At 43.8% G+C, this 11,793-nt stretch overlaps 1 protein-coding gene across 5 annotated transcripts; it reads right to left on the reverse strand.

Annotated features, from left to right (window-relative positions):
* Positions 1–449: 449 nt before the first annotated feature.
* Positions 450–9,824, reverse strand: LOC102788785 (uncharacterized). Of its 5 annotated transcripts, none has more exons than XM_087847636.1 (8): positions 9,461–9,824; positions 8,478–8,541; positions 8,169–8,364; positions 5,817–5,929; positions 4,965–5,049; positions 4,075–4,185; positions 3,877–3,994; positions 450–3,204 (listed from the first exon to the last, which is right to left on the reverse strand). In XM_087847636.1, the coding sequence occupies exons 3-8, from the start codon at positions 8,358–8,360 to the stop codon at positions 3,110–3,112; spliced, it is 714 nt and encodes a 237-aa protein (XP_087703762.1). In that variant the 5' UTR covers positions 8,361–8,364; positions 8,478–8,541; positions 9,461–9,824; the 3' UTR covers positions 450–3,109. The 5 variants fall into 5 exon arrangements, with proteins under 5 accessions (XP_087703762.1, XP_087703763.1, XP_087703760.1 ...); XM_087847637.1 differs by having other exon boundaries at positions 9,457–9,824; XM_087847634.1 differs by lacking the exon at positions 8,478–8,541.
* Between the last annotated feature and the right edge of the window lie 1,969 nt (positions 9,825–11,793).

The raw sequence follows: 11,793 nt of genomic DNA on the forward strand, positions 1-11,793 counted from the left end.
TATCGCGCCATCAGCCCCTCTGGCCATCACCAGTAGGCAGTAGGGTAAAGTGTCTTGCCCAAGGACACAACGACCAGGACAGAGAGCCCGGGGATCAAACCGGTGACCTTCCGGTTACAGATACGCTTCCCACCACCCTGAGCCACGGTCGCCCCATTTAGATGTGTCCTTGATCCATCACAGCCGATTTCAATGGCTGGTAATGAACTCAACATGTCTTGCAGTTCTCCAGAGGCCTGTTAATGAACTAAGTAAGTAAGTAAAGTTTATTTATTAAGCGCTTTTCATAGACAGGTAGTCACAAAGCGCTGCACACAGAGATTAAAATAAACAGTACGATAAATAGCAAAATGCACAATATACCTAATATAGAGTTTAAATGTAAATTAAAAATATAAAAATGTAAAAAAAAAACTAATCATGTGATTCAGGTGTGTTGTTGGGTGAGATCTAAAACCTGCAGGACACCGGCCCTCGAGGCCTGGAGGTCCCCGCTCCTGCTCTTAGGCATTAAAATTAATAAAAGAAGTGATTTTGTGTCTTTGCAGATAAACCTGGGTATCATCTGCATAGAAATGCACATATATGAAGAACTACAGCAATTCCAAAGCACAGTAATATGACATCATTAAGTTTTGCTTTTAAAAATATATTTCAGAATTAATGTTTACATGTACAAATATATTTGTAGTTGATTTTATTTACATTTTAAAATACTTCTCCAAATATTCTTAACGTCACGGATGATTAACAGCCTTGTATCAGTGTCACAACCTTCCACAACCTCAAAACATTTCAGTGTGACTTTAAACACTTTAAAGCACATTTCCCTTTACAGTACATCACTTTCAATGTAAATGACATTCAGCTTCATATCACAGGCGCGAGAGCACAACGCTAAATATCCTCGACTACTGTATCAATGACTACTGTGCTCATGGAAACAGATTCAGGGAGTTATTTAAAGCACATGATGGATGAGATGCAAAACATTTAGTTTTAAGAAGAAAATGAAAGTAAGGCAGCGATCATGGCACATAGTTGGTTATATTCAGTGGATTCTTCCCTTACATTTAAAGTAAACGACGATCACAGACGGTACCTGAAGAGTTTAGCATCAGTTAAAGAGGAATTTCACTTTGTTAGTCTGAAGTTGTTTCAGTTTTTGCTTTAATGTGATGATGACACATCAAGTTTGGGTGAAATTCCCCTTTAATTAAAAAACAAAACAAAAGTATAATGTCCAATAATCAAGATATCATTTAAGCTCTTTAACTCCACATGCTTATATCTGTGTACTGTTCCCTTTTTATAGTAACAGGTAAAAGTAGTTCAGTAAGTAACACAATAAAACTTAAATAAGATAAGTTAGATCCCTTTTGTTGATTATGTTTAATTAGTCTCGCCACAACTCAGAGAAGCGTTGGAGAAAAAATGTGAAAATGAGATTTTTAGATGAAATTTGATCATCAAACTCCCAAATCTGAATGTAATGTTAGGAGTCAGAAAGTTAACCAATTTGACTTCGATGAGGATGTTTAAACCGATGAGTCACTGAGCTTTCAGCACGCTGTGAAGTAACACCGTTTTATCAAAACGCATCTTCTAAATTAACTGAGTAACATTCGTTGTCCAAAGTTGGACAGGCCTAGAGACCGGTTGGCAACCACCTACCAACCACCAGGTGCTACAGAAAACTGTGTTTTAACCAACTGTGAGGTTGCTGCAGGTTGGTAGATGAGCTCAGAGGAAGCCTCTTTGTGGTTGGTTCGGCAGGCTGTCGCTCCCAGCTGTCATGTGACTTCTCTTCCTGTAAACCCTCGACCAACAAGCCGGGTGGTGAAGCAAACAGGAAAGTGCAACACAAACCTGAAACCTCCACAGTAAAAGTTGCACCTTTTGAAATGTGTTGTTTTCAGTAGTAAGGCACAACTTTTACTTTGAAGGAGTTTCCTGTTTGCCTTTCCCGACCACTCGGCTCAGTGTGAATGTTTGCAGACATGTTGTTGTCTTCAACGCAAACGTGGCAACCAAATCAATCACAGGGAGGTTTTTGGGTGGAGCGCTCCCTTTGCAACCCATTTTCACCCAGTGATAACCAGCAACCCATCACCAGTTGGTGGGAATATACATGTACTGATAGCAACCGCAGGTTTCCAGGGGGTTGCTCACCACAAACGTTTGACTCGTGAGTTCATCAAAGTCAGTTTTTGGTCTGCTGACCATGATTATGTCTCCCAAATTTCATCCTGTAGCTTTACGACCTGTCTCAAGGCACAAACACGGTTACAGGCTGTTTGACGAAGACGATGGATCCTCTGAGGAACATAAAGTCTCCACAAAAATCCTCTTGTAGGACAGAGTGAGGATAATAACACCGTGCTACCACGGTGGCTTAACATGAGCATTTAGAGGAGCACAGGTATCAAAAAAGATTTGAAAAGCTCCAGCTTTCTCCAAACGTCACAGCAAAATATACTAACCTTTCCCAAAATGTCAGTTTCATTTTCAGAGGCCGAGCCTGTAAATCTGTGGTGCAGATGAAGACCCCTGTCGTGCAGTTTTGGAGCAGAACGATTTAGTGATCCTGGAAACATGCTGAGAAAATGCTGCATGAACATGTCACCTGCTGAAAAACAGGTGACAAGGGACTTAATAGATGACCAATCAGAAGAGAGTGTGCTTATAGAGAGGCGGGCCTTAAAGGAACATGAGCTCCAATGATTGTTTGAGGCTGAGGATGAACTTGGGCGTCACATACGGAGCTGCTGTGAGATGAACGAGCTGCTCTAACAACAGAAACATAACAAGCTCGATTGTCAGGAGTCAGAACAACGACCGAGACTTTAAACTGTCACAAGCCAGCAGCTGATTGGCCGTCCTGATGAATCTGTTATGAACGTTATTCCTTTCTGTGAATACCGACGTGAGTCCTCCAGGATCATGTCGTCGTCGTTTCTCTGGATGGTGCTGATTGGTCAGTTTAGATGAACCAGCAGTAAACAGCTGAGGGGTTGACACGCCCGAGCAGTCGGCCTGGTCCCAGAGAGGCTGAAAGAAGGAGCACTGGGCAGAGACTGTGCGAGGCGTCCGCCGTGCTGTTCTGACGTTAGGTCAGGTCCTGGACGTCCAGCAGCATGGCGTCCTGCTTCGTCCTCAGCTGGTCTCGTACCAGGAGGTGGGCCACCAGCTCGGAGCTCAGAGCTGGAAAACAAGCAAAGCAGAGTGAGGGCTAACACGAGGCGTTTGTCCCCTGAACAAAGTGGAAGAAATTTCTGAGCCCGGTAGAGTCAGACAGAGGCCACAGCAAGGTGAGGCTGAGAGATCAATCAGGTCTGATTATTAAAACCAGACAACTGTGATCAAACGCTCCATTTTTCACAGCACAGCTCTGATGTTTTTTCTTGTGTCATAAATGAAACGCACCTGTTTCCTTCACTGCAGCAGCCTTCAGTCAGCTCTACAGGAAGTAAAGTCTCAGGGCTGTGGAAAGATTACTGACAGCTGCGATTAGCTTCACATCTTTTCTATTCAAAGTTTTAATGTCTTCACCGACAGACTAAAAGATTCACTATGAGGCTAATGAAGTATGTCGTTAGAAAACCAGCCTGGCTTTTCCTGCAAATGGTAAACGGCCTGTATTTGTATAGTGTTTTACACGTTCAGTCACACACTGGTGATGGCAGCTACATTGTAGCCACAGCCGCCCTGGGGCGCACTGACAAATATATAAATTTGTTTCTTTATTTTCAAGAACAAATCTGTTGGACATGGACCCAACAGAGACAAAGTTGTGAAATAAAGATCGACTCTAAATGAAACCCAGATGTGAGGCTGTGAGCAGCACCGTTGTGTTTCCGTTAAAGCTCTGCGTACCGTGAACGTCTCGTTCCAGCGACGCCCTCAAGCTGCCGAGCTGCTGCAGCGAGCGTTCCTGCAGCTCCCAGCGCTCCAGATGTTTCCGCTGGGCCACGCAGCTGCTGCCAGCCAGCCGCTGCAGCAAACACACACACACACACACACAGATGAGCTTCAGGTCATCGATCTGCTGCTCGGGCTCGGGCTTGGACTCACCTCCTCCTTCTGTTCGGCCAGCAACTTGTCTCTCAACGTCCTCAGAGCCGTGGCCACTTCCTGTTTCAACCCAGCGGCATGGCAACCATTGTGCCCTGTTCCCTTTGTGACCTGACAGGGTCAGAGGTCAGAGGTCAGGCTGTGGATAGCACCTGTTTGTGACTGTGTTTTAAGCTGAGCATTAGGCAGTGGTGAGGTAAAGGCGAGCCTGGGTTCAGAAAAACAGCAACAAGACTCGCTGGAGAAACGCTGCCCCCTGCTGGTGACAGCTGCTGTTACGTTCTGCAGCAGATAATCACAAAAAGCAGCTTTAATAACAGTTAGAGTTACACTCCTCGTGCAGCGGTGTGTTCAGTAACGAGTGAGAACACGAGTTAGTGCCTGATAATGACTCAGACACAAAGGAAAGGATTCCCCCATCGTTTAACCCTCGGTGACTTCCAATCAGTGTTTCAGCTTCTTCTTTAAATTTGATCTCTCTGTACAATGGACTCCGAAAACTCTAAAGGTCGAGCTGTTCTTTATTTTTATTGTTGCCTGGTGATGAACTGATGCTCTCCTGCTCTGGCCGGACTCTCCTGCAGATCTCTGGCAGTAACACTGGCTCGGCTGCTGCTCTCAAATGTTTAGCAGTGTCTAAATATCCTTTGAGAAAAGCTGTGTCCACACCCAGCTTTGCTGCCACTCTGCTAGAGACTCACAGATCCCAAAAGCTTAAAATGTTCAGTGATTACAAACAGCAACACTGGAAGGTTTCACGAACAGACAAACTCTCCTTTCACTACATGAAACTTCTGAAGCTTAGATTCTGAATCATTTTGTTGCATTTGCAGTAAAATCTGTCCCTGATGTGTCCTGAAACTCGCTGCAGCAAGCAGAGCAGGAAGCACCTTTTTATTGGCCCCCTCCTCCTCCTCCTCTTCACTGTCGCTGTTGTTGATGAAGCACAGCTGCAGGTTTCTGTGGTTGTGAAATCTGTAAACAAATAAAATGCTTTATTTTCTTCACAAATGAGAAGGGAAGAAACGGTCATCAGCTAGCTGCAACTCATGGCCTAATCCACAGACGGTAACGGCACGGCCACGCTCGAATAAAAACAGGACGGCAACCTCCCCGTGACTACGGAAACTCAGTGGTTGCCAGGTGACCGAACTTATAACTTCAGACTGCCAACATGTTGCGGTCAGTCTGTAACAACTGTTATTACAGCACAGCACCACCAGGGGGTGTCATTCTACTATCGTGGTAGGAAGAGAGACCCCCAGAGTGAGTACAGTTACATTACAGTCGAACTAGCTACTAACTTCTCACCTCTTTGTGAGGAAGACCATATCCTTGCAACGGGCTGACGCCAGCATCTGCCTCACCACAATCATTTATGCGACGCCACGCGTTACCAGATTGTGACGGTAACTTTAGCTGGAATTTACCGTGATTTGAAAACGTTCTGCTGAGTCATCGGATTATCAGAATTTGGAAGAATTATCCGACCGTATGCATCGATTTGATGCTGGAAACAAAAACATCGCTAATTTCTTGCAAAGACGATGAAAATGCAACTGGAGGCTTCACGGTGGGACCTCGCTAACCAGCAAGTGTTGCTCCCTCCATCCTGCATGATGGAGCAGCGGTGTAGGAGCGAGCTGCGAGGTCACCGTCTTCACTGGGCAACACTTTGACAGATTCAAACCAACAAACACGAACTCAACAAAAAACAGAGATTATCCGCGATGCTTCATTACCGTGACGTAACAACTGCCACTCGACACCTCCTGAAGTCTTCCTCCTCCTCTTCCCCCCAGACGTTGCTCCACACTCCATCTGGATTTCCCTCCGTCCTCAGCCCCGCCCCTCTCTGCAGGAAGACAACATTACCTGAGGATAATTCTCCACCGATCACCTGACGACTAACCATCAACATCCAGGACTGAAAAATGAAGCATCAAAAGCTGCAGTTCCCCCGATGGCCACTAGATGCTCTAAAGGTGCATCCAGGACTTGGACTGGAAGGTTTAGTCTTATTGGTTGCTGTGTTTGGTTGCCTTAGTTTCAGTATTTTGGTTTAGTTACAGAAGTTGACATTTAGTTGCAGGCATTGCTGGGTTTGCACTGGTTTTGTTGGTTCAGTTGCACAAAAACTTAGTGTAGCACTGTTGCTCTAGTTGCTGCAGTTGGTTTAGTTGCTGAAGCTGAGACTATTTTGTGTTGCTGGTTGCAGGGGTTGGTTTATTAGAAGACGTTGCTGAGTTTAACTGCAGGTGTTGCTGTAGTGTCAGTGGTTGCCATATTTGGAAATTTCCATGTCTGGTTGTTGTCTTGCTGGATAAATTGTATAACTAACCGTGCTCAGTCAGAGTTAGTTTAGTTGCATAAGTTGCTAAAGCTGCTGCTGCAATTGCAGATGTTGCCATATTAAGATGGAGCTGTTGTAGTTGCAGCATACTGTTTATTTACAATAACTGGTGTTGTTATTTGTAGGTATTTTGTGAAGGGCTGCATTGTTTAATTGCAAGGTTACAGTTGCTGCTGTTTGTTTTTCTTAGTTGCAAAGATAGCCATTTTCAGCGGCAGATGTTGCCTTGTCTAGTTGCTGGTGTTGGTTTAGTGCAGTGATGTTTTTTTGGTTTTACTGGTTGGTGTTTTTTTAGTGGCTGTGACTGGTTTTAGTTGCAGACATTGCCATGCATAGTTGCAGGCGTTAGATTGGATTCGCCGCCCAAGCAATAATACTTAGTTAATGCTGTTGCTATAGTTGCAGGAGACTGAGTTATAGTAACTGATATTGTTAGTTGCAGGTGTTGCTGCCATGTTTGTGTGAGTGATGTGGTTAGCTGCTGGATGCTATTTTTAGTTGCAGGTGTTGGTTTTAATTGCACAAAGGTTGAGATGGTTGTTTTGTCAGGGATGTCTGTCAGCTGTGTCTTAGTTGCCGATTAAATGATTATCAGACTTAAATTTTATTGATTTATTTATTCTCATCAACTTTTGCTGTTTATTTAGCAAAAGCTGCAACAAACCAGAGAAAACGTGAAATATTGTTAAATTGTTATGAAACTACAAATATGGTTCCTACTGGCTTTAAAAACCAACCATGAACTAACATTGGTCTTTCAAAACTATAAATGAATAATATGAGTGATGCCACAGTGGTCACGTCCATCTTTTATATACAGTTTATGTTGACAACAAACCACTCAGACTGGTTTCAGATTTTTCTGTGCAGCAAAGCAAGGGTGAAAGAAAAAAGTACTCCAGCAGCAGCAGATTCTCACCAATCAGAGGAAATGTAGTAAAAACTAAAGTGTGATGAGTATCAGCCCAAAAAGCAGCACAGATGAGAGGCTGTCGCCCAGAGCAAACAGGAAGCTGATGTTGGGAAGTTTTGAGTGATCGTCGTGTCACCAGAGAACGTATAAACATGCAGCTGTGACACCAGGTCGTTAAACCACCTCCTCCTCCTTGTTTTAGCTCGGTGTGGATTACGGCAGCGGCTCTTCAGACACAACAAACACGATCTCATCCTGTTCAGGATCGAATTAAAAAACAGGGGAAACGGCAAAGACGATCAGGAACAAGCTCCTCGGAGACCTGAAGTAAAGAGCAGAGGGGGGGCAAACCATGCTGGATACTACATTTCCCACAATGCAACTGAACAGCAGCAAACTAAAAATTTGAAGTGAAGCTTCTCTTTCAACCGGCACTGTTTACAGATGTCTGCTGGTTTAATTCTGCTCATATTCCTGCAGATTCTGCTCTCAGGCTCTGACGCTTACTTCCAGGTTACAGCCTGAAACTATGGAAACCACAGCTGGCTACGCATTGTGTGTGCTGCCCAACCTGTTGCCTAGTGGCTGCTGAAGGTTGCTGGCTGTTGCTAGGTGGTCGCTAAGAAGGCGACGCACCAAAAACCGCCTTGTTTTTGTTTTTACTTTAAAATTCTAAACTGCTGGAATCTCTAGTGGACATTAGATGAACTGCAGGTTTTGGTGCTTGATTTTTCCTTCTTTGTCCAGCGAAGTGCATCATGGGAAATGTCGTTTTTCCCACTGACTGAGAAACACAGCCTCAAACTCTGAACATTATCTATAGCTGACCTTTGACCTTTCCCTCCGCTCCTGCTCCTGTTTCTCCAGCTCAGCTATCCGCTGGCTCAGTTCCTCCCAGTGCATGATGGGAAGGTCCTGGTCCAGAGAGGATGCCTCCATGGGGTGATCCTGATGAAGCTCCTTCTCCTCCCCCTCCTCTTCCTCCTCCTTCTCCTCAGACGTCTCTTTCTCTCCCTCCATCCTCCTTGAATGAACCAAAGCAAGATCAACAAAAAGTAAACAATAACATGTGTAAACACAAAAAGCAACAAACAGCTTTGTTTTCATTTAAAAACCAAGGTGGAAACTTAAACCTACAGAATGTCTGAGACGATTTATCCACAACACTCATTAACATGTTGCAGTTTTTCTACTCCTGGATCTGTAAGAAGTCACACAGAGGAGAAATACCTTATATGGTTATCTCAGGCAGCAAAGCCCCACCCACTTCCATTCTGTTTATGAGTGGCAGCCAATAATATGGAAGTGGCTTAAAGAGGGAGGGGCTAAAATGCTGTGCCACAGTGCATATTTTTGTATCTATTTGATATTAAGCAAATATTGGGCCAGTATTGCCGATACCAATACTAATAATATGGCAACCTCTCAGTGTGTCATAACTTATTTGATAATTCTGGACATATTTTAATGATCACTAAATCACAGTAAATTTAACTTTCCACAACAATAGTAGTAGTTTGAAACTGGGATTTTTTAGTTTGAATGGTCCTGTCAGTGAAGCCCTTTGGCTCAGCTTCTGCTGTTTAAAGGTTTCACAGGCTGTTAATACAATATACAGTCAAAACACGAAGGTTAAGATATGTATCGATACAGCATTAGCATCAATGCTATTCTGTACGTTTCTATGAAACTGCTTGTTTCAGGCAGATGATGAACTGAAGGTCCAGTTTAAGTTAAAGAGGGCTTATTTTGGACTTTAACTCATGTTAAGCTACTGTAGAAACCCAGGATAAACATCTGGAGCTGGGACTGAGCAGTGGTGTGAGCTAAAGTTATTAATATCATTAATAACTCAGCAATAATCATGTAAAGCTGCACATATGCCAAATAAAATCAATAGATCAATAATTGAGGAACAGTTTCAACAATCTGGTAACGTTTAAATATGTTTACGGAAGGCTGTAAATGATCTGCCCGTGTGGTTGTAGATAGAGGCGAATGATCGGAGTTCTGACTGCTGCTCTCTGAGCCCTCCCGGCGGCTGAGGCTCCGCAGTGTCCCGCTGCTGTCGCGCTGCTCTGGCCGCATGTTGTTTAGGAGCAGCGGGGACACCCACCTACCAGTCACATCCAGGCGGCTCCGGTTCTCCCCGACATGTCCGTCTGCGGCCCCCCGGGTGCTCCGTGTGCGCCTCCCGCGAAGCTTCGCAGTTTTTTCGGGACCCTCGAGTAAAGCAGCTCAAAGTTTCCTGAAACTATTTTAACTCCGTCTGAGGAAGGAGCACCTCCTCCACCTCCCCTTCCGCTCTCCCAGATTTAACCTCTCGTCTGATCGTTAAAGCGACCGACGGCACGAGCGCTGACGGTAACGGGACGGTACTTGGAGTACTCCGGTGTGCGGGTGCGTGAGCCCCGAGTGTGGACTGTTAGGTGCAGTCAGGAGCGGTGTGTGGTTGCTTTAGTTGCAGGAGTTACTCCATCTTGTTGCTGCGGTTAGCTTGGCTGCAGAAGTTGCTGTGTTTAATTGCGGATGCACACTGTTGTGTCAATGGTTGCCTTGTGTGGTTAAGGTTGCAGCTACTGTTACTATGGTTACTTAGTTGCACCAATTACATAAGCTTGTTTTGATTCAGTTGCTTTTAGTTTTGGAATATTTGCCATCTTAGTTGCAAGTTGGTGGGGTTGCTGTGATTTGGTCCAGTTGCATATGCAGGCGTTCTCACTGTAGTTGCTGAGGCTGGTTACAGGTGTTGCTGTAGTCGTGTATGTTGTGCTTAGATATTTGGTTTTGGGGCAGAAGTTGCTACATGCAGAGGTTGGCCAACTGAGGATGTTGCCGTAGTGTCCGTGGTTGCCTCGATGTGAACCTGAAGGTTTGGGATGTTGAAATGATCTTTGTTGCTGGATGTGGATCAGAGCTGAACGGAGATTCGCTGAAACACACTCTGGGTGCTTTTTCATCTTTTAATAACTTCATGTCTGTGGTGGACTCGGTCCAGGTGGGACTCTGGTCCAGGTTCAGGTCCAGCTGATTCTCTCCTCGTGGGAAACATCTGCACAGCGGCACTGAAGGGGTTACGGTTGCCGGTGTCCAGTTTCACCATATTTTGGAGATGACGACTCAGCGCAGATGAAGAATTCACAACAACAGAGGAAACACCACAACATTCCTGCATCGAACCTCCGTCCTGACGCTCCGTGTTACTGAGCTCAGTCATGAGAACTTCCTGTCTGAGCTGATGATCATTTAAACATGAAATACAAAAACTCAGTTTTTATGACTTAAACTGAGTTTAACTGTTTGAAGACGCCACCCTGGATGTACGACTGTTTCCTGAAAGTTTAAAGACCAGATTACAGATAAAATGAATAAATGAATGTCCCTCATTTCTTTTCCATCCATCTGTTAAAGTAAACTCAGGAAAAACAGAACTAATGATAATTAATAAAAAGACAAACGTGCTTTGTTTAAACACCATTTAAATTCATTTTTAACTTTTTTTAAGAAACATAATTTTAAATTTATTAAGCAAATAAACGTAGCTTACTTTAGCTTCACATTCAAAGTGTGGCTCTCTGGCTGCACCACGGCTCTTCAGAGGGTCGTTAACATGGTTCAATCATTGGACATCCTGAAGGACCTGTGCAGCTGTCTCAGTGCACTCAGAGACCAGGTTACCCTCAAAAACCTCTATTTTCTGCAGTATTCGCTTGATTGTTACACACCAGTCTACCGTTGTGTTCAGCGCTGTCAGATGTGTTTTTTTTTCAATGACCACTGACAATAAAGCCTCATTTCTGCTGTTCAATAACAAAGAAATATAAACTTTTACAAATGATTGCTCAGCTGTGTCTCTAATCAAACCTCTGTAACTTTGCTCTGCTTCATCTTCAGCAGCATCAGGTAACGTTCAGATGTTGATTCATGGTTTTCTTCTGTTTTTCATCTTTCTGTGTTTTATCCTCAGTTACTTTGACACAAAGACATCTGCTGTGATGCTCACACCTCCGAAGTCTCACAAGTGCCAGCTTTGTGTTTATACATGGATATAAAAATATAGACTGTACTGATAAATGACCAGAATTATAATATTTCTCACTGAATCTGAATTGAATCAGTTATAGAAATCGATACCCAGCCCTAGCAATAGCCCTAATCAGTGCTAACAGCTGGCATGACTGCCTCCCTGGACTTTTGGGGGGCAATAATGTGCAACAAACATCCATTTTAGAATTTATTATGTCATACTTTTTTTGCACTTTTATCCACTTTAAAGTTTACTGTGTTGTGTTTATTTCTGGCGTGGGACAATTTTCCAATGTCATTGTACTATTGTACTAAATATGACTGAAACGACAATAAAGAGTTATCTTAACATTGTTTTATTTTAAAATCAGAACCAGACAGTAAAGGAAAACTAAATCACTGATCAAAACCAAAACCAAAGCTTCAT

This window comes from Neolamprologus brichardi, chromosome 10 (genome assembly GCF_056152115.1).
Source record: "Neolamprologus brichardi isolate AB-2024 chromosome 10, ASM5615211v1, whole genome shotgun sequence".
Lineage (NCBI taxonomy): Eukaryota > Metazoa > Chordata > Actinopteri > Cichliformes > Cichlidae > Neolamprologus > Neolamprologus brichardi.